The 22,105-nt window shown below is 40.3% G+C and overlaps 1 protein-coding gene across 2 annotated transcripts in view; it reads right to left on the bottom strand.

The window, feature by feature from the left end:
- Positions 1 to 22,105, bottom strand: part of ANAPC1 (anaphase promoting complex subunit 1) — a 101,981-nt gene that overhangs the window by 41,547 nt on the left and 38,329 nt on the right. For both annotated transcript variants that reach the window (XM_066377693.1, XM_066377694.1), the window contains exons 19-28: positions 21,719 to 21,987; positions 20,399 to 20,490; positions 19,206 to 19,354; positions 15,529 to 15,607; positions 14,759 to 14,795; positions 14,597 to 14,667; positions 11,842 to 12,020; positions 8,555 to 8,769; positions 6,257 to 6,375; positions 3,069 to 3,340 (exon numbers count right to left, since the gene is read on the bottom strand). In XM_066377693.1, the coding sequence (XP_066233790.1) occupies positions 3,069 to 3,340; positions 6,257 to 6,375; positions 8,555 to 8,769; positions 11,842 to 12,020; positions 14,597 to 14,667; positions 14,759 to 14,795; positions 15,529 to 15,607; positions 19,206 to 19,354; positions 20,399 to 20,490; positions 21,719 to 21,987 (1,482 nt within the window). The remainder of the gene's footprint in view (positions 1 to 3,068; positions 3,341 to 6,256; positions 6,376 to 8,554; positions 8,770 to 11,841; positions 12,021 to 14,596; positions 14,668 to 14,758; positions 14,796 to 15,528; positions 15,608 to 19,205; positions 19,355 to 20,398; positions 20,491 to 21,718; positions 21,988 to 22,105) is intronic.

The raw sequence follows: 22,105 nt of genomic DNA, 5'->3' as shown, positions 1-22,105 counted from the left end.
AAAATTTACAATAGGAACTGAAGGATGGGTACAAACTAACCAGGGAAGTAGCAGAAAGGGGGGCACTCAACTTTAAACAGGGAGAATGTCAGCTGAGAGAATAATATGTAAATGGCTCTGAGTTAATCCAGAAATAGACCCTCACACGGATGGTCAATTGACAAGGGTGCTGAGACAATCCAATGAGAAAAATAAGTTTATTTTTTTATTTATTGATTTTAGAGAGAAAAGCAAAGAGAAAAAGAGACAGAAAGAGAATGGGGAGGGGAGAGAAGGAGAGACATCAATTTGTTGTTTCACTTAATTTATGCATTCATTGGTTGACTCTTATATGTGCCTCGACCGGGGATCAAACCTGCAACCTTGGTGTATGAGGACAACGCTCTGACCAACTGAGCCACCTGGCCAGAACCATGAACAGTCTTTTCAAAATACATTTCTGTGCCTTACCAGGTGGTGGCACATTGAATAGAGCATCGAACTGGGATGCAGAGGACCCAGGTTCGAGGTCCCAAGGTCACCAGCTTGAGCACGGGATCATAGACATAACCCCATGGTTGCTGGCTTGAGCTAAAGGTCACTGGCTTGAAGCCCAACGTCGCTGGCTTAAGCCCAAGGTCACTGGCTTGAGCAAGGGGTCACTTGCTCTGCTGTAGCCACCACCATCCCCCCCCCCCCGTCAAGGCACACAGGAGAAAGCAATCAATGAACAACTAAGGAGACTAAGGAGCCTCAACGAAGAACTGATGCTTATCATCTCTCTCCCTTCCTTCATGTCTGTCCCTATCTGTCCCTCTCTCTGTCTCTATAACACACACACACACACAAACATTTCTGTGATAACTGGAGAGCCACATGCCAAAGAATAAAGTTGGACCCCTTCCTTATATTATATACCAAAATTAGTATAAATGGATCATAGAACTCAATGAAAGAGTTAAATCTATAAAACTCTTAGAAGAAAACATAGGTATAAATCTTCATGGCCTGGGTTAGACAATGACTTGGATGTGACACCAAAAGCAAGGCAACCAAAGGAAAAAAATAGATGAACAGGACTTCATCAAAATGAAAAACTATTGTGTTTCAAAGATGCCATCACAAAGTGAGAAAGAAACGGAAAGAACTGGAGAAAAATTTGCAAATCTTCTATCTATTAATAAACTATTATCCAGAATATATAAAGAATATAATTCAGTAAGATAACTCAGTTAGAAAATAAACTGTCTGACTAGGCAGTGGTGTAGTGGATAGAGCATTGACCTGGGACACTGAGGACCCTGGTTCGAAACCCCAAGGTTGCCAGCTTGTGTATGGGCTCGCCAGCTTGAGTGTGGGATCATAGACATGATCACATGGTCATTGGCTTGAGCCGAAAGGTCGCTGGCTTGAGCAAGGGGTCTCTGGCTTAGCTGGAGCCCCCTGGTCAAAGCACATATGAGAAGCAAGCAATGAACAACTAAAGTGCTGCAACTATGAGTTAATGCTTCTCATCTCTCTCCCTTCCAGTCTGTCTCTCTTTCTCTCTAAAAAAATAAATAAATAAGCAAAGGACTTGAATAGCATTTTTCCAAAGAAAACTTTCTTTTCTTTTTTTTTTTTTTTTTTTTACAGGGACAGAGAGAGTCAGAGAGAGGGATAGACAGACAGGAACGGAGAGAGATGAGAAACATCAATCATCAGTTTTTCCTTGCGACATCTTAGTTGTTCATTGATTGCTTTCTCATATGTGCCTTGACCGCGGGCCTTCAGCAGACCGAGTGACCCCTTGCTCGAGCCAGCGACCTTGGGTCCAACCAAGCTGGTGAGCTTTTTGCTCAAACCAGATGAGCCCGCGCTCAAGCTGGCGACCTCGGGGTCTCGAACCTGGGTCTTTCCGCATCCCAGTCTGATGCTCTATCCACTGCGCCACCGCCTGGTCAGGCCCAAAGAAAACTTATAAATAGACTATGAACACACAAAAAGATGTTCAACATCATTAGCCCTCAGGGAAATGCAAACCAAAACCACAATGAGACATTACTTCACACTTACTAGGATGTCTATAATTAAAAAGACAGACAATAACAAGTGCTGGCAAAAATGTGGAGAAATTAGAACTCCTAGGTACTGCTGGTGCAACTGTAAAACAGTGCAGCCATTCTGAAAACAGTGTTGGTGGTTCCCCCAAAATATAAACAAATAGTTACCATACAATGCAGAAATTCCACTTCTAGCAATATACCCAAGAAAGATGAAAACAGAAGTCCACACAAAGACAGGTACATGTTTATAGCAGCATTATTCATAATAGCCAAAACGTAGAAATGGTGCAAACATTCATCAACTGATGAATGCATTAATAAATACAGTATATCCATCCAGAAGACTTTCTATCCAGCAATAAAAAGAAAGTGCAAATACAAGGGGGTAGTAACATGGGTAAACCTTGAAAACATTCTGCTCAGGGAAAGAAGCCAGTCATAAGAGGCCACATATTATATGATTCCATTTATATCAAAGGTCCAGAATCAGCAAATCCATAGAGACAGAGAGCAGATCACTTGTTGCCAGGGGCTGGAAGGAGGGAGGAACAGAATGTGACTATGGCATATGAGGTTCCTTTACAAGATGGTGAAAATGTTCTAAAATTCTAATATTGGTGGTAATGAATGCACAAATCTGCGAATACATTAAAAACCACTGAATTGAATAATTTAAATAGGTGAGTTTTTATGGCATAGAAGTGGGAGAGTTTCTACCAAGGAGCTAAAACGGCCAGTTCCATGGCTGGAGAGACGGGAGCAATGGGAGCAAAGGGAATAGCGTACAAAGTACAGCTGAAGAAGTGCGTCATTTCGCTTAGGCTCCTAAATGTACATTCAGAGCAATGGAAGACTTTTACACAGCTCTGACCAGGCAAGTGATACATTCCAATTTACACTTTAGAAAGATTATTATGCCTGCTATGAGAAGAACTGATTTAGAGGTACAAGAATGAAGAAGGAAGAGCAAGTAGAACAAACAATACAAGCTACTGTAACAGCCCAGGTGAGGCACAATCCTAGCAGCTGACCACGAGTCCTCACCTTGGTCAAGTAGTCATGGATGTTGAGAGTGGCCAGCTTGGTGAGATGCCCATTCAGGCCCAAGGCCATGAGGAAGCCAGCATACTCATTGGCTAACTCAGCATGCTTGGGCTTATTGTAAACAATCCAGGCTGAGTCGATCTGGGAGGCTGGGGCTATCTTCAGGCCAGCAGCCACACCATTATGAAAACTGGCCCAGCTTGTCATGTTGGGAGGCACATCAATGTTCCCACTGTTAAGATCTACTGTTGTGTTCCGAGGAGGGGCACGCCCTATTCAAGCGAACAAATTTAAAACTGAGAGTACAGAAATTTACAAAACCAAAATTATTAAATTTTGATTAAGAACAGATTTTTTTTCTACATTCGAAACCCTTAATAGTATTAGGTGACTATGAGTATTAAAACTTTTATACATGGGAGTCAAACTTGACACAAGCTGGAAAAACCTTAACTGCTTAAAATAATTTGTCTTTTTTTGCTAAAATACATGGACTATGTAATAAGATAATCAATACCCATTTAATTTTATACAAATCTGATTAGGATATGCAGTGCTTTAAAATCCTTCTTTCAAACAGGAAGCTTATTAAAAAATAAAATAAAGACTAGCATCACAGTTAAACTATATGAACAATAATGCCTGACTAGGTGGTGGTAAAGTGGATAGAACGTCAGCCTGGGATGCTGAGGACCCAGGTTTAAAACACCAAATTCACCGGCTTGAGCGCGGGCTCATCTGGCTTGAGCGCAGGGTCACTGGCTTGAGTAGGGGATCAGATATGACCCCATGTTGCTGGCTGGAGCCCAAAGGTCACTGGCTTGAAGCCCAAGGTCGCTGACTTGAACAAGGGGTCACAGGCTCACTGGAGCCCCCCAGTTAAGGTGAGAAAGCAATCAATGAACAACTAAAGTGCCACAACTATGAGTTGATGTTTCTTATCTCTCTCCCTGCTGTCTATCTGTCCCTGTCTATCTCTCTCTCTCTAAAAAAAAAAAAAATCTTTATGAACAATAAATTCTGACATGTGGTTGGTGACATTAATACTAATTTTAAATATACCAGACCATATTCTTGTCAGGACTTTAATGAAAAATGACATTTTAAAAAGAGACAATGACCTTTATAAATTTGCTCTACCTCTTATCTATGTCTATTCTATATATATAATACAGATATCTAATTATATGTATTGTTAACACCAAGTTAATTCATAAACAGTGCTATAAAAAGCATCATTTTATAGACTTGAGTTACCCAGTGAATAACAGTACTCACTAAATTTAATTCCGTGGTCAATTTATTTAAGAGCAGTGTAAATTAAATGGTCATGATGTTATTTTTTGTTTTGTTTTGTTTTTTTCATTTTTCCGAAGCTGGAAACGGGAAGGCAGTCAGACAGACTCCCGCATGCGCCCGACCGGGATCCACCTGGCATGCCCACCAGGGGGCGATGTTCTTCCCCTCTGGGGCGTTGCTCTGTTGCAACCAGAGCCATTCTAGCGCCTGAGGCAGAGGCCACAGAGCCATCCCCAGCGCCCGGGCCATCTTTGCTCCAATGGAGCCTCGGCTGCGGGAGGGGAAGAGAGAGACAGAGAGGAAGGAGAGGAGGAGGGGTGGAGAAGCAGATGGGCGCTTCTCCTGTGTGCCCTGGCCGGGAACTAAACCCGGGACTCCTGCACGCCAGGCCGACGCTCTACCGCTGAGCCAACCGGCCAGGGCCGTTATGTTCTCTTTTAATTCCCTGAGTCTAGTTTTGATCTACCTTGTGTATAAGCAAATACTGAATTTTTTATATTTTTAATATTCAGTACTAGCTCAAGTCATAAATATTTAAAATAAATATTCTAAATACTGCATAAAGTTATACAGTTTAAACCATATTGAAAATACAGTTTTAAAGGAGTTTTGAAAGCTATGTAAAATAAGTTTTAAATAGATACATGTCTTACTTGGAATATGTATACACACATACATCTACACACAAACAGACATAAGCACAAAGTAAAATACGTGACTTGATCAACTGCTCTTTGTACCTAAGAGCAGATTCAGATGTTGGTGTATGACAGCACCACATTAGGTAGCAAGTTCATGAGTTTCACTCTTGCTTTCTCAAAAAAGGCACAGAGAATAACAAAAAAACAAGTCAACTTTACAAAATAGAATTCATCATATACGTAAGACACAGTATTTGCACAAAATAAAATGAAAGGCAGTGGGTAAAGTACTAAGAATTCAATATATTCTTCAATAAGAATACTAACATACCAAAAAGTGCCACAGGCCTATCAGTTTGAGAGTTAAGGAAGTATGTTAAGAAAATATTTTTTCCTAAATTAATTTATTACTAAATCAAGATAATTTTTTTCTTAGGGGATACCTACCAGAATGGTTCAAAGAATAAAAATTTGTATTAATATCATAAATACATTTTAAATCAAGCAAATTTAACTAAAATGTATTTTTAAAAAGACAAATGATTCATGTATTTTAACACTCACCGAAGCATTGCCACCCAGACTTAAGATATTTTAACATTTGCCGATTTTGCATAAGACTTTTCTAATCCAAGCTTTTTCTATGCAACCCTTCAAACAGTTGAAAGACTGCTATAAAATAAACACCTATATACCATACCCTCCATCAAGATTCAACATCTGTTCAGATTTTGCCATAGTTGCTTACTCTCTGAGAGAACCACTGAAAGAGTCAAGGTCACGCCTGTTGCTGTGCCCATTAATCAGCTGAGGGCTCGCAACTAGGTGTGATGCTGGAGATGGGCGTACGTTCTTCACTCTGCTTCTCACATTTTCCACAAATTGCTGGGAGCACAGCTCTTTACAAATCTGGGGCTCCCTTGATTTTTAAACGTATACAACTTGAAATACACATTACTACATGCATTATATATTTTGCATAAGTCACATAAAACCACATGGACTTTAAGGGATTTTCAATAATCTTGACTGTATACAATTGTCACTTGTAAACACATTCAAACCAGTATTAGGTGAATGGACACTAAAACACCCATTATAATCAATAATATTGGAAAGGAGCACTCTATCTGATAGAAGTAAAAGCTATTTGATAGAAGTGAAAGCTCATGCATCCAATCAGAAAGGCAATTTGACAATCAAAGAGCATTTCATTTCCTTTCTCACTGAGCCCAGAATTTAACATACCAGTCAAATTCAACTTAGGAATAGGCAATGGTTCTGTTGGAACAGGATGGTATGAAAACAAGGTAAACATCCCTCGTCCTACTGGAAGGGCCATAGTTCGCTGGCACAACTGGAGCAATCTATAATTAAAATGAAAACCAACATGTCAAAAAATTTTAAGCAAAAAACTCGAACATAATCTGTAGGCAAATATTTCAAAAGAAGGCATGCTGGCATGCTGTGCAAGATGAATTCACACCCAGAAAACCCATACAAAGATATGGCTGAATCATCCAAGCATACGCTTATTTTTAACACTACTACCCCTCTAAAGGGGGACCAAATTCCTTTCTTCTGTTTCATATTTGCTTTGAATGAAAACCAGCTGGTCTGTAAACCGAGCAAACTCTCCCCGGGTATCCAAAAAGAGACACCTAAAATTCTACCCTGTTGCTAAACCTCCCATAGGAAAATAGTATCTTCTGTTTCTTCATTGTGTTATTTTCAGTCTAGCTGCCTTCAGTACATCTGGGGTTCTCCTCCCAATCCTTTTTGCCAAGAGAGACTCAGAAGTGCCACCCCATGGTCTGTACAAAAGGAAAAGAAAGGAAGCCGCTATATTAAAAGTCAGTGGATTTCATGGCTGGGTGAAAAAGGTGAAGTGATTAAGAAATACAAATTGTAGTTACAAAATGGCCACCGTAAAGTACAGCATAGAAAATAGTCAATAATATTGTAATAACTATGTATGATGTCAGATGATTGCTGAAATTATTGAAGGGAATCACTTTGTATACTATGTATGTAGAACAGTGGTTTTCAATCTTTTTACACTTGGGAACCGATAAAAATAGAGTTATTTCACGGACAGCTAAGGGAGAAATCACTCTAAGCATAAGCGAATTCGACTAAGATCATTGGGTCTATAATCTTCAAACAACATTAGGTGGTTAATTTTATCATGGATCAGCATGAAATTTCTGGTGGACAGATCAACAAACCAAAGGTTGAAAAACATTGATGTAAGATGTCTAACCATTATGAAACACATCTGAAATGAATATAAAATAATATTGAATGTCAACTGTAATTGGAAAAAAAATAGTCTCAAGACCACAACTCTGGAATGTCCACCTATGTGACATTAATTACTATTTATCAAGGGATAAATTAGTACTAGCAAGGTCATAGAGGACAAAAGTGTTAGAAAGTGGCAGAGAAGGTTTATGTCGTATTATCTATCACTAAGAGTTTCTAACAGAAGCACTAAAAAAATACTACTGTAAGTTTCACCTACACTAAAAAAAAAAAAAAAACAATTTTTCAAAACATTTTCCTGCCTGACCAAGCGGTGGCACAGTGGATAGAGCATCGGACTGGGATGCAGAGAACCCAGGTTCAAGACCCCAAGGTCGCCAGCTTGAGCGTGGGTTCATCTGGCTTGAGCAAAAAGCTCACCAGCTTGGACCTAAGGTCACTGGCTTGAGCAAGGGGTTACTTGGTCTGCTGAAGGCCCTTGGTCAAGGCACATATGAGAAAGCAATCAATGAACAACTAAGGTGTCGCAAGAAAAACTGATGATTGATGCTTCTCATCTCTCTCCATTCCTGTCTGTCTGTCCTTTTCTATCCCTCTCTCTGACTCTCTCTCTGTCCCTGTAAAAAAAAAAAAAAATTAACTAAAAAGCAAAATACTTCAGATCGCCTTTTCCAAATAGCAGACAGCTGTATTTCAAGAGGAAGAGGGTCTGAAATACAACACTATATCATTAAATGCCAAAGTATTTTGAAAACATATTAAGGCTGGATAAAAATTCAAAATACATGGTATTAACTTTAAAGTATCTTTTTCAAGTTTTAGCATTTAAAAAACTCTGACGAGCCTGACAAGGCAGTGGCTCAATGGACAGAGCATCGGACTGGGATGCAGAGGGCCCAGATTCAAAACCCCTACCCTGAGGTTGCTAACTTGAGTGTGGGCTCACGAGCTTGAGCGCAGGTACCTGGCTTGAGTGTGGGATCACAGACATGACCCTATGGACACTGGCTTGAGCCCAAAGGTCACTGGCTTGAAGCCCAAGGTCACTGGCTTGAGCCCAAGGTCGCTGGCTTAAGCAAGGGGTCACTCACTCTGCTGTAGCCCCCTGATCAAGGCACGTAAGAGAAAGCAATCACTGGACAACTAAGGTGCCCCAACGAAGAACTGATGCTTCTCATCTCTCTCCCTTCCTGTCTGTCTCTATCTGTCCCTCTCTGTCACTGTCAAAAAAATAAATAAAATAAAAAACTCTGACGAGAGGTCATCCATGCTTTTTGTCACCTGTTTTCCTTTTCCTCAATGAACTCGTGGTCACTGAGCTCTGGGTACTGCACCACATTGACGCGGACAGGATGAGCACTTTGAAGAAGCCTCCGCACATCCTGCACCCTCAAATCTTCACTCCATATGAGGGACATGACCTCCTGATTCATGTCGTTCATGCCATCATCTTCTTCCTCAGTCTCTGTTCCTGAAGGAACATCTGATGAGAGGACCTGAGTAACAGACTTGATTGTAGTGACAATTTACAAACCAGTCAACATGCACAGACTGAATGTGAAGATGCCCAGGTTAACATATCATGACTATCAACAGAGAAAATATGCATCCAAAAGCAGGTTGGCCTGGATTCCCAATGCATACCGAGACTCTAACCAGCAACTCTCTTTCATAGTACAGTTAGATTGCCCACTTTGAAACTTCTTTATTGAGCCAAGAGAAAAAGTTTAAATTTAAGACAAGAGTCAGGAGGAGGATTTCTTTGAAAGAAAAGGTCTGAATAAATTGTAAAAATCTAACTGTACCCTAAACATCTTGAAATGGAAATAAATTACCCTAAGTGGAATATGACTCCCCATTATTACTTAAGAACCCACACTAATTTAAATATTATCGTATAGCACGAAAGAAAAACACGAGGAATATACACCAAGAGTTGGAGGAAGCTGAACAATACTTTTTTCTTTTAGTACTTTAAATACAGTGAATTACGGTTGGTTTTCACTTTTGTTTATAAGTATGTTCCAAATAAAACTTTCTTAAAGAGAAGGGACTGAATGCAGTGAAACAAATGGAAAGGGTTCATTCCTTGATGATCATTCTGTCCTCATCAGCTTTGCATGTGCTTGACCATAAGCCTTCTCAGTCCAACTAATTCAGGCTTCAACACAGATGTGAATAGCATGAAATCTTTTCTCTCATGACATTTTATAGTCTTAACAAAAGATTAACTCCTAATTGAAATGCTAGAGTTTTGCAATATTTAATATAGAAACAACATTAAGATGAAAAACAAAATGGCAGCTATGGCTAAATAATCATTTTTATTTAGTTCATAAAAATTCATTATGTTTCCTATAAAATATCTAATTTTAAAAAGAAACTACATCCTAGTGGGTGAATTAGTTATAAAATATAGCCTCAAATAACTGAACAAAATGAATTTAAACAGAATTACTTAAAATGACTAGTACAGGTGAATGATTATCAATATCTGGTTTCAATGCTAATGTTACAGTTGTTCTCACTCTAGTAAGTGAAAGAGGTCTAAATGCTAAAACGTATCTTGGTCAAGGAAGAGATAACCATACTATTAACTAAAAAATAAGCCCTGGTCGGTTGGCTCAGTGGTAGAGCATCAACCCAGCGTGTGGAAGTCTCAGGTTCAATTCTCGGTTAGGGTACACAGAAGAAGTGACCATCTGCTTCTCCACCCTTCTCTCTCTCTCTCTTCCTCTCCTGTAGTCATGGCTCGAATGGTTCCAGCTAGTTGGCCCCAGGCACTGAGGGCAGCTCTATGGCCTCACCTCAGGTGCTAAAATGGCTCAGTTGCCAAGCAACAGAGCAGCAGCCCCAGATAGGCAGAGCATCACCCCTTAGTGGGTTTGCCAAGTGGATCCCAGTCAGGGCACATGCCGGAGTCTGTCTCTCTGCCTCCCTGTCTCTCAATATAAAAAAGTAATAAAAAAAATTGGCTTTCTGTTTAAACCAAGACAAACATTAATTCAACTAAGAGTTGTTATGTAAGTACAGACTGAAGAGCGCTATCTGGTCAGACTCTGCTGCAGGCTAAATCCCCATGGAAACTGCTTCTGCCACAGAACTATAAGGCAACACTAATGGCAGGAATCAATTCTGATACAGGTTCTGAAACATCAGTAGCCAGGTCCTGATTTGGATTATAAAGTTACAATGTGTTGATTATCTCCTGTTGGTTCAAAGGCTAACAGGAAACTAGCAAATGCAGAAGTGGAATCCCCATCCCTGCCCCGCCCTGGTGCTCTGGGCAATGCAGATCAACCATTTGTGTGTTTTTAAAGTGAACTCGAGTTCCAGAAGAAGTTTTAAAAGTCATTTTTTTTTTTTTTGTATTTTTCTGAAGCTGGAAATGGGGAAAGACAGACAGACTCCCGCATGCGCCCGACCGGGTTCCACCCGGCACGCCACCAGGGGGCAATGCTCTGCCCCTCTGGGGCGTCGCTCTGCTGCGACCAGAGCCACTCCAGCATCTGGGGCAGAGGCCAAGGAGCCATCCCCAGCGCCCGGGCCATCCTTGCTCCAATGGAGCCTTGGCTGCGGGAGGGGAAGAGAGAGACAGAGAGGAAGGAGGGGGGGGGGGGTGGAGAAGCAGATGGGCGCTTCTCCTATGTGCCCAGGCTGGGAATCGAACCCGGGTCCCCCACACGCCAGGCCGACACTCTACCACTGAGCCAACCGGCCAGGGCCCATGTTTTTAAGTTTTAAAAGAGGCTGATTTTAAGAGAGAAATAACTGGAGAGTAATGATGCAGTTCACTTTCTGCTTATAGGTTCTTAGAACCCATTCTTTAAAAAAGAGACTTGGCCTGACCAGGCGGTGGTGCAATGAATAGAGCGTCGGACTGGGATGCGAAAGACCCTGGTTCGAGACCCTGAGGTCACCAGCTTGAGCACAGACTCATCTGGTTTGAGCAAAAAGCTCACCAGCTTGGACTCAAGGTTGCTGGCTCGAGCTAGGGGTTACTCGGTCTGCTGAAGGCCCATAGTCAAGGCACATATGAGAAAGCAATCAATGAACAACTAAGGTGTAGCAACAAAACACTGATGATTGATGCTTCTCATCTCTCTCCATTCCTGTCTGTCTGTCCCTATCTATCCCTCTCTCTGACTCTCTCTGTCCCTGTAAAAAATAAATAAAAAGACTTGAAGACTAACGAAGGACAGTATTCAAAAGGGGTAACATTAAGATATCTTTTGAACAACTTTAGTACCCCCTGCCCCTAAGAAAATCTTTTCCTGAGGCTTCAGTTTTATGTGATTACACAGATATATTTACACTTTTTTAAAAGGTTAAATTTAAGAAATGTCACCCACATATGAAAGTGGTTATATATTAACTATTAAAATTCAGGATCTATGTGCTCTCCGTTTCCCACATAATAATTACAAAGTAGTTAACCTGGCACTTACTGCAAGTAAGACAATGTGATACAAACACTTATAGAAAGACTTAAAGGAAATGTAGAGCATTTCTACTTTGATGTTACTAAGGCTAAAACTGAACCTTGAACTTTCTGTGTTGACACTCACAGATTTCCCTTTGGGTAAATTTCCTTCACAGGCCTGTTTGGACAGATCCTGCCTTCCAATCAAAAGACACACAGCCTCTGGCCAGTCTGCAGCAGGCTGCTCACGACAGTGATAAATGGCATCTCTGATGGGAAGAGCAATTCCAAAGGGAAGAGTTTCCAAGTCTCTTAAAGTGAAACCTGATGGTGAAAGGAAGGGAGAACATTCTTCATTTAGACTTTCCATGCTCCTGGTTCCCTCTGACCAAAGTTAGCAAATATCTATCCTGACAAGTAAGAAAGATATTCATTTTATTCATCTTACTATGAGGCTAGTGCAGGGGACCCCAAACTTTTTACACAGGGGGCCAGTTCACTGTCCCTCAGACTGTTGGAGGGCCACCACATACAGTGCTCCTCTCACTGACCACCAATGAAAGAGGTGCCCCTTCTGGAAGTGCAGGGGGGGGGGGGCGGATAAATGGCCTCAGGCAGCTGCATGCGGCCCGCAGGCCATAGTTTGGGGACACCTGGGCTAGTGTCTTGACATCAGGGATTAGTAGAAAAGGTGTCTTTATAAAACTCTAAAAAACCTTAAGAAAAAGACTACACAATAGAAAAAGCACAAAGAACTTAAAAACCATTCCATAAGACAAAACAAAGTCAATAAACATATAAAAAGATGGTCCATCCAATGAGTGATCAGAGAAAGCAAATTGAATTCACTAGAAAGCAAAAATTCAGTCACCTGACAGACAAATATAAAAGACAGTCAATACCACATTTTGGCAACTATGCAGGGCAAAAGTGATTCTCGACCTCAGATGGTGGTGTTATGAACCATATGTACAACCACACTGGACAACACAGACATGTACAGATAGATCAATCCTATGGTTCAACAACAGCCACACAGAAACTTGTGCACATAAACACCAGGACACAGGTATTAAAATATTTGTTAGCAATGTTGTTTCATTATGGCAAAAAAGGCAGAAGGGAGGAAACAACCCAATGGCTATCATCAACAGAATGGATAAATAAATTTTGATATATTAAAACAACGAAGTATACGGCAATGAAAACAAATGGCCTACTGATTCTTGAGTCAACATGAGTGAATCACTAAATAATAATATTGAGTGAAGAAAATAAGATAGCAGAAATATATTTATATTTATATCCACTTACATAAAAGTTAAAAAACATAAAACATTAAGCAATACATTAAGATGACAAAACTACAAAACAAAATGAGAAAAAGAACACAAAACTTAGGTAGGGTAGTGCTTGCTGCTAGTGGTGGGGTATGTGGGAGGACACCACGCAGGAGTAAACACACAGATCCCCACCACACTGGCAATGTTCCATTTCTGATGGTGGCTGACCAGTGCATCAGTATTCACTTTATTGTTATTCTCTAAACATTTCATATACTTTTTTGTATATATGCCACATTTCATTTTTTTAATTTTTCATATCTGTGTTAACTAAAATTTAATTTTTCCTGAAATAGTTTTATAAATTTTATAAATTATACATTATTTATTAATATAGCAAGTTGATTAATAAAGGTAAAAGTGTTCCCTTATAAGAGAATAATACTTTTGCCCTGGCCAGTTGGCTCAGTAGTAGCGCATCTGCCTGGCATGTGGGTGTCCCGGGCTCAATTACCAGTCAGGGCACACAGGAGAAGCGCTCATCTGCTTCTCAATCCATCCTCCCCTCACTTCTCTCTCTCTCTCTCTCTCTCTCTCTCTCTCTGTCTCTTCTCCCTTCCTGCAGCCATGGCTCAACTGGAGTGAGTTGGCCCCAGAGCACTGAGGATGGCCCCATGGCCTCTGCCTCAGGCACTAAAAAATGGCTCCATTTGCAACAGAGAAAGGGCCCCAGATGGGCAGAGAATCATCTCCTAAAGAGCTTGCTGGGTGGATCCAGGTCAGGGTGCGTGTGGGAGTCTGTCTCTGCCTCTCACTAAATAAAATAATTAAAAAAAGAGAATAATACTTCTATTAAATTATGTTGCATATAGCTAGAACTCACCCAATATTTTTTCAGCATAGGTTCCTATCAGTAATACTAATGACATTATAATTTTCAAGGGGGCATAGAAAAAAGAACAATAAAAAACTAAGTCATTTAGAACAATGTAAGAATACAGAAACATTCCATAATATTCACTTAGGGTATTACTTTCTAACACAGAAACGTCCCCATTTTTTATATCTTCATATCAGTAATTTGATTTTTGTAATTCTTTATTTTTTGTGAAAAATATGTTAAGTGCTTTATTCAGTTTGCACAGGGTGAGGATCAGAACAGAGAAAACTTTCTTCCGCCCTCCACCCACGAATCTGCATCGCAATGCCTAAAACCTGGCCTACACCCTTCCAGAGCACACCTGCCATGTTTCTACAATTACTTTTAGGTTTTGCCAGAAATACTCGCTCCTGATATCTGAGACTGACCATGGCTTCAGGTGTGGTGTGCAGTGATCAATGCTCTCCACTTCCAAGGCTGAGAGAGAAAAGGCTGACATCGCTGATGTCACATGAAAGTTGTGACTGTCAGGGAAAGGAAGTGAAGAAAGTGTGGCTTAACAGGCCATAATCTCAAACCTATGGGACCCTTTCACAGAGTGAGAGTTCCCTCCCCTCATGCCTCCAGGTCTAGCTTGCTCTGAGGAAGCTGGGCTTTGTGAGGAACGAGTGTCCAGGGAAAGCAGGGGGTCTTCACTAGCAATTCAAAAGCACATAAAAAAGTAAGGACAGCCTTACCAACATCGGCCATCCAGACAACTAATCTTTCAGCCAGACTAGAAACTGAAGTAGAATGTCTGAAACTAAACCTGTGAGAAAACAAAACACAGTTATTAAACAGAAGAGTGACACTAATAATGCTTTATTTTTCATATAAGGCACAATTTGAATATAAGTCACCTGCTCTCCTCTTGTTCTGCTTGTGACTTCTGGAGGGCTGCAAGGTAACAAAATGAAACTTTATTTTGATAAGTCTTCCTGGTAAAGAAAATACATAACATGCAAAAGAAATCTGAAAATAAAACTTTGTTAACAAACAACTCCTAGAAAATAATAAAATAAGCAGGCTAAAAAAGTTTAATTTCTCTGAAGCTAAGAGTCCTTCTTATGTACTGAAAATATCAAGTTTGTTAAATTTTAAGTCATTGTAATCTCTGAAAATCAGTTGTGGAACAGTGTAGGTTGTAACCTCTAAAAAGAGGCAAGACTTGGTCTCTAAAGCAAACATGAAGGAATTTATTTATTTATTTATTTATTTATTTGGTAAGAGGAGGGAAGATAGTGAGGCAGATACCCGTATGTGCCCCTACTAGGATCTACCCAGCAACCTCCGTTGGGCCAATGCTCATGTTCCAAGCTATTTTTAGCACCTGAGGCTGTCATACTCCAATGGAGCTATCTTTAGCACCCAGAGCCTGCACTCGAACCAACAGAGCCACTGACTGTAGGAGGGGAAGAGGGAGACGAGGGGGAGAGGGAGTAGAAGCAGATGGTCACTTCTCCTTTGTGCCCTCACTGGGAATCGAAGCTGGGACATCCATGCACCAAGCCAATGCTCTATCCACTGAGCCACTGGCCACAGCCAGGAAATTTTTAATTTTTTTAACTTCAATTCTGATATCAACATTCATAAAATTTTGTTTGGGAAGCTGAACATTACACTGACTTACCTGGAGTTATTCTTGACAAATAGTGTGAGGATTCATCAGAAATAGCGCTTTCGTCACCAAGAATGTAGAGCGCAATACTCTGCACAACGAGAAAATTAGCCTGTTACTTTCTAAATGACTGGGATATCACAACATATAGGAAAGTTCATCCACTTCAGGTGTACAGCTGTGCATTTTGACAAACATTACAGTCACATGATCACTATCACAATCATGATACAGAATACTTTCCCCACCCCAGAAAGGTCCAGTGCCCTCTGTGGTCTATGTGCTCCTCCTACACCAACCTGGAGACATCTGTGTTCTTTCCCTGAAGTTTGTCTCTTCTACACTGTCATGTAAATGGAACCACAAACGTGTGGACTCCTGTGCCCTACTTTGTGAGTATGCCTTTGAGATTCATCCACATTAACCTCTTCTGTCAGGAGTTTGTTTCTTTCTGCTGCTGAGCAGTATTCCATTATACAGATGTACCAACTTTGTTCATCTACTCAAGAATGATGGACATTTGGGTCATTTCTGATTTTGGTCTGACTCTTCGACCCTCTACCTTAACCCTTCTCCTACTTCAGTCTTCAAGGTTCTCACTTGAATACCTACTGCCATCAAGATCTGTACCTGCAGTGGACCTTTTCTTTTAAAGAAATAAGTAGCATGATTTTACTGAAATTCAAGTACAGAGCTGGAGGATCTTAAAATTCTGTATTTCAAGTCAATACAAGCATATCAAATGATATACTGCTCACAAAAATTAGGGGATATTTCAAAATGAAGATGGAGTGATAAAATATCCCCTAATTTTTGTGAGCAGTGTATATTCCTAAATCTAGTTGACATCATATCTAACAAAGGAAAATTATAATGTGAACATCTGTAAGTTGACTAATATAATTCAAGTTACAGGCTGAAGAACTCTGGCATATCCATAATTCTCTGGCTTCCCTTTTAGGGTAGATATACACTGGGTCTACCCCATTGGGCAAGACCAAGAGATTCGGTGGTTTCCTAAATGCTTCCACACAAGCTGAAAGAAATACAAACATTCTGGGATTAAACTGTTCTGAATGCACTATGAATATATTTAATTTCACTAAATTGTACACTTAAAAAATAGTTAAAATAATATATATGTTAGGTTATCGCACTGTCATTTTTACAATAAAGCAGAATTACTATTCTGCATGTCTGTGGCAGTGCCTCAGGGGTTCTGAAGCCTTCCTCAACATGAAGCAAAGAGGCAGAGGAAAGGAAAGATGGATGGGGTCCACTGAAATGTGGGAGAGGAGACAAAAGTACATGGTTCTCCTGCAAGAGTGGAAAGGCCCCCGTCTCTGGAAAAGTCTATAAAACACCTGTGAGCAGGCTGCTCCAGGGCAGGGGGACCAAGGGACAGGTGCTAAAAAAAATTCACCTTTCCAGAAGCCCTTCAGTTATACTTAAAGGTTTGACCCTGAACATGTATTAACTATTCAAAATGAACTAATTTTTAACAATAAATAATGATGTATTTCTCTGGGGGAGTAATTCAAGTAGGATTTGGGAAGCCTCAGACAAGCTAGCTATCTAATTTAAATTAAAAAGCAAAGTAACTAAAATATCTAAAACAATATTGAAAGTTAATGAAAGGAGTCACACTAACCAATTTTAAGATTTACATCTAAAGCTATAGTATGTCCCAGGTTCAATTCCCGTTCAAGGCACACTGAAGAAGCTTCTTCACCCCTCCCCCTCCCCCTTCTCTCTTTTCTTTCTTTCTTTCTCTCTCTCTCTCTCTCTCTCTCTCTCTCTCTCTCTCTCTTCCTCTCCTACAGCCATGGCTCAATTGGTTAGAGTGAGTTGGCCCAAGGCGCTGAGGATGGCTCCATGGAGCCTCCAGCCTCAGGCACTAAAAACTGCTCAGTTGCAAGAGTGGCCCCAGACAGGCAGAGCATGGGCCCCAACAGGGAGTTTCCAGGTGGATCTTGGTCAGGGCACATGTGAGAGTCTGTCACCCTTCCTCTGACTTAAAAAAAAAAAAAAAAGAAAAAGCTACAGTAACCAAGACTGTGGACAGCAACACACATAAATGGACCACATTAGAAGGCCCAGAAATGGATCTACAAGAATGTGGTCAAACTAATTTTCAACAAAACCGTAAAAACAGCAACAAAGAAACAATAATCTTTTCAACAAGTGTGTTAAAAGAAGTGGACATCCAAACTGAGTAAGAATCTCAACCTAAACCTCACATCTTAAAAATAAATTAACAGGCCCTGGCCGGTTGGTTCAGTGGTAGAGCGTCGGCCTGGTGTGCGGAAGTCCCGGGTTCGATTCCAGGCCAGGGCACACAGGAGAAGCGCCTATCTGCTTCTCCACCCCTCCCCCTCTCCTTCCTCTCTGTCTCTCTCTTCCCCTCCCGCAGCCAAGGCTCCATTGGAGCAAAACGGCCCAGGCGCTGAGAATGGCTCCATGGCCTCTGCCTCAGGCGCTAAAGTGGCTCTGGTCGCAACAGAGCGACGCCCGGGATGGGCAGAGCATCGCCCCCTGGTGGGCGTGCCGGGTGGATCCCGGTCGGGCGCATGCGGGAGTCTGTCTGACTGCCTCCTCGTTTCCAACTTCAGAAAAATACAAAAAAATAAATTAATTAATTAACAAAACGAATTGTACTATTCGTATTTCCCCATATATAAGATGCTCTTCCCACTCCCTGAAAAATTTGGGGTCTGAAAACTGGGTGCTTACTTGCATTTCCCGCCTGAGGAGTTGTAGGAATTTTACGATGAATAAAACTTGAGTTCAATTACTTTATATAATGCTTTTTTTCCTCACAAATTTCGGGCCCAAAATTAGGGTGAGTCTTATACATGGGAGCGTCTTATACATGGGGAAATACGGTAGATCTAAATGTAAGACATACAACTACAAAACTTCTACAAGGAAACAGGGATGAAATCTCTGTGTCCTGAAGTTAAACAATGAATTCTTAGACATGACACCAAAAGCACTATCCATAAAAGGCAAAACTGGAGAAAACAGCTTCATCAAAATTGAAACATTTTTGCTTTGAAAAATAAACTTTAAGAGAATGATGAGACATGAATATTTGCAGTCCACATATCTGACAAAACCTCATATCTAAATGCTCAAAATATCACTAGTCATTAGAAAATGCAAATTAAAACCAACTGAGAAATCACTACACTTCTATCAAAATGGCAAAAAATAAAAATCATGACAATACCAAACAATCACAAAAATTATAGGAAACTGAAATGCTCACACATTGATGGGGGTATGTAAAATGGTACAGTCACTCTGAAAAAATAGTTTAATTTCTTAAAAAACTAAATATATACTTACTATATGACCATCAATCCCACCTCTGCATATCTACTCTAGAGAACTGAAAACTTCTGTTCACACAAAAACCTAGACTATAGCAGCTGTGTTCACAACTGCTGATACAGGCTACACTTGCATGAATCTCAAAAGCATATGGGAATTTTTGTTGGGAGAGAGGAGGTCTGTTCTATATCCTAGCTATTGTGGTGATTACATACATCTACACGTTTGTTAGAATTCACAAAACTGCATATAAAATTTTTAAAAAGTTAAGTTTACTGTATGGTATTTTTGAAATCATATTTTAAAATAACAAGAAGAAAATAAACAAGTTAGGTGATATTATGAGTACCTACCAAAACGACAAGTCGGCTTCTTTCACAGATGCCAGGGAGATAAGGATAAGATGGCATCCCTTCACCCTTCAGACAAGAACTCACCCACTGGTAAATACTCGGTGGCTCAGAAGTAAAAAATGATGGATGATGCATAAACCCTGTCTGACCTTTAAAATTAGATAAATGTTTATAAACATACAAGAAAACATTAAGACAATGCTATTTTATTCTAAAGGAAAAATGTTTTCAAATAACAGATGCTATTGATCAATCAGAGTAAGATTTTTCCATGTTTTCTGCCATAATAAATAAACTGGCTATATGATAATATGTAGAACTTAAATGACAACTATTTTAGCCTACACTAAATGGAAATTCAACAAATTTTTGTGCTCAAGGCATATAAAGAAACTAAAATTTTCTGACCTAACCAAAAAGGTGACCAAACAGAAGGGACAGCCAGGACTCCTCTCTGTTCTAACTGGGCCGCAACCCCTTCAGCTCAGGTTCAAAGACAGCGCAGTGGTAATGAACATGTTCCTATATGGCAACTGCTAGCACCACACAGCTACTGAGCACTCACATGTGGCTAGTACAACTGAGGAACTGAAGTTTTTTTTGTTGTTGTTTTTTTGTTTTCTGACAGAGACTGAGAGAGAGAGAGAGAGAGAGGGATAGGGACAGACAGACAGAAAGGGAGAGAGAAGAGAAGCATCAGTTCTTTGTTGCGGCTTCTTAGTTGTTCATTGATTGCTTTCTGATGTGCCTTGACCTGGGGGGCAGGGGGTTACAGCAGACCGAGTGACCCCTTGCTCAAGATAGCAACCTGGGACTCAAGCTGGTGAGCCTTGCTCAAGTCAGATGACCCCGTGCTCAAGCTGGCAACCTAGGGGTTTCAAACCTGGGTCCTCCGCGTCCCAGTGCACAACTGCCTGTTCAGGCGAGGAACTGAAGTTTTAATATAATTAACTTGAATGACAAGCAGAGGTCTTGGACACAGTGTCCTTGGCACTAGAAGCTCTCTAAGCTTTTGCAACTGAGAACCTTACGGATGGGTACACATTTCTCCCCACACTGAACAAGTTATGGCTTACTGCAAATTAGAAATCAAGAACAAACTAAAATCTGCCTGGTAGAAAGACCTTGCCACCTGACACAGAGACTAAATGTCACTACACTGTTCACAAAATCTTAATGACATGAATGCTTACCCTGATCAATTGTGCACACCTGTCCAGAAGTTCTGACAAGCATTGGGTAATCTCTGTAGTAATGATCTAAGTAAGGCTCCAATTTTAAGTCCCTAAAACAATAAGAACATACAAAATAGAAATAATAAGGAAGGTATTACAGCATTTTTCACCCACAAAGTTAGAATGGTTCATCAGTTGAACTTTTCAACTTAAAAGTCTTACTTATGGGAAAAGTGATAATCAAATCTAGAATCTATTTTATTCTGGACTTTCTAGTACCTAAGATGATACATGCGACCCAAACTCCTTTTGCTCGGCATATTTTGTGGGGGTAAAACTGCTGTAAAAACACGAAGGTCTAGTTTCTCCTCTGTTACTTGTTAGCTGTGAGATCTTCAGCATATCATCTCCAGAGCCTCAATATTTTCCTCCAGATAATGAGGAAACAGCAGCTAACTCACTGTGTGGTTTCAAGATTAAACAAGATATGCAAAAATAACTCATAAAATGTAAAACATTACACAAATGTTACTTATTTCACAGAGCCCGTGTTTAGGGTTTGGAAATAATTTCATTACAAAAGTAATGATTTATCCTAGGAGAAACTGATCATCAATTAAAACTTCCATGTCTCAGAAAACAATTTCAATATCTCAAGGAAGACCACAGAAATGTGCTGTAATCTTAACTTAGACATTGACATTTTTATTCAACTTTTCTTATCATCCAGGGTCTCAAGGCTTAAACAACACCTAAGTATGACCTTTAGAATTCAGAGCCAAACACAAGGTGCTCACAAGGCTAGCTAGCATCAAAGTGCATTATTGGAACATTCTGACTGTGGATCCACTCGAAACTGAAAGACTGATGACCACAGAAAGCGACAACACAGCACAACACACAGCTAGCCAAGGGTCATGTTAGTGGAAATACCCAGACAGAAATACATCACTAAATTAGGATTGTGATCCCTACCTTGTTTGAGATCATAGCTAAACTATGATTCTGTGAACTGTAAGCATGCTTTGATTTATTATCACAGAACAGCAAATGCAGTGTTGTCATCATGTCAACATGAAATGCTTAGCAGGTCACCCCCATGGTTTAATACACTTTTGTGACTTTCCACTGATCTTAAGACAGACTAGCAACCCTAGTATGATCCACTGGCCCTTCCTTAGGCAATATCTTCAAACAGTTCTGTGGTTTATAAATAATATTCTGGGTTTTTAAGGTCAAATTCAGAAATTTATTTATAAAGTTCCTCCATGACATGCATGGCTAAGATCAAGTTGCCTAAGCACTCCTGGTAGCTTCTACTCTACAGAAAATATTTACCTTGCCAACTGAACGAGGAGGTCAACAAGTGAACGAATTCCTTCCCCCATCAGAGTATTCAACTTGAGCTCCTCATAGACAAGATGAAGAACAAAAAACATTGCAGGTATATGAGAGAAGAGAAGTGTAGAAGAATCCAGACTGAAATTCTGTGACAAGTCTTCATCCTTCATCTGAGAACCTTCCAAAGGACTCAGACATAAAGATCTATTCAAAAGGTGAGACTCAACCTTCTGGTGGTAGTCTGAATTCAGTAAATATTCCCAATCCTAAGAACAAGAAAAGGATATTAATTTCTCTCTTTTTTTCTTTTCCAAGTGAAAGGAGGTGAGACAAGACAGGCAGACTCCCGCATGCCTCTAGATTGGGATCCATCTGGCAAACCCC

The sequence above is a fragment of the Saccopteryx leptura genome, chromosome 3 (assembly GCF_036850995.1).
Source record: "Saccopteryx leptura isolate mSacLep1 chromosome 3, mSacLep1_pri_phased_curated, whole genome shotgun sequence".
NCBI classification, from domain to species: Eukaryota; Metazoa; Chordata; class Mammalia; order Chiroptera; family Emballonuridae; genus Saccopteryx; species Saccopteryx leptura.
Note: the sequence above shows the minus strand (reverse complement) of the source record. Positions and strands in the feature narration are given on the sequence as shown.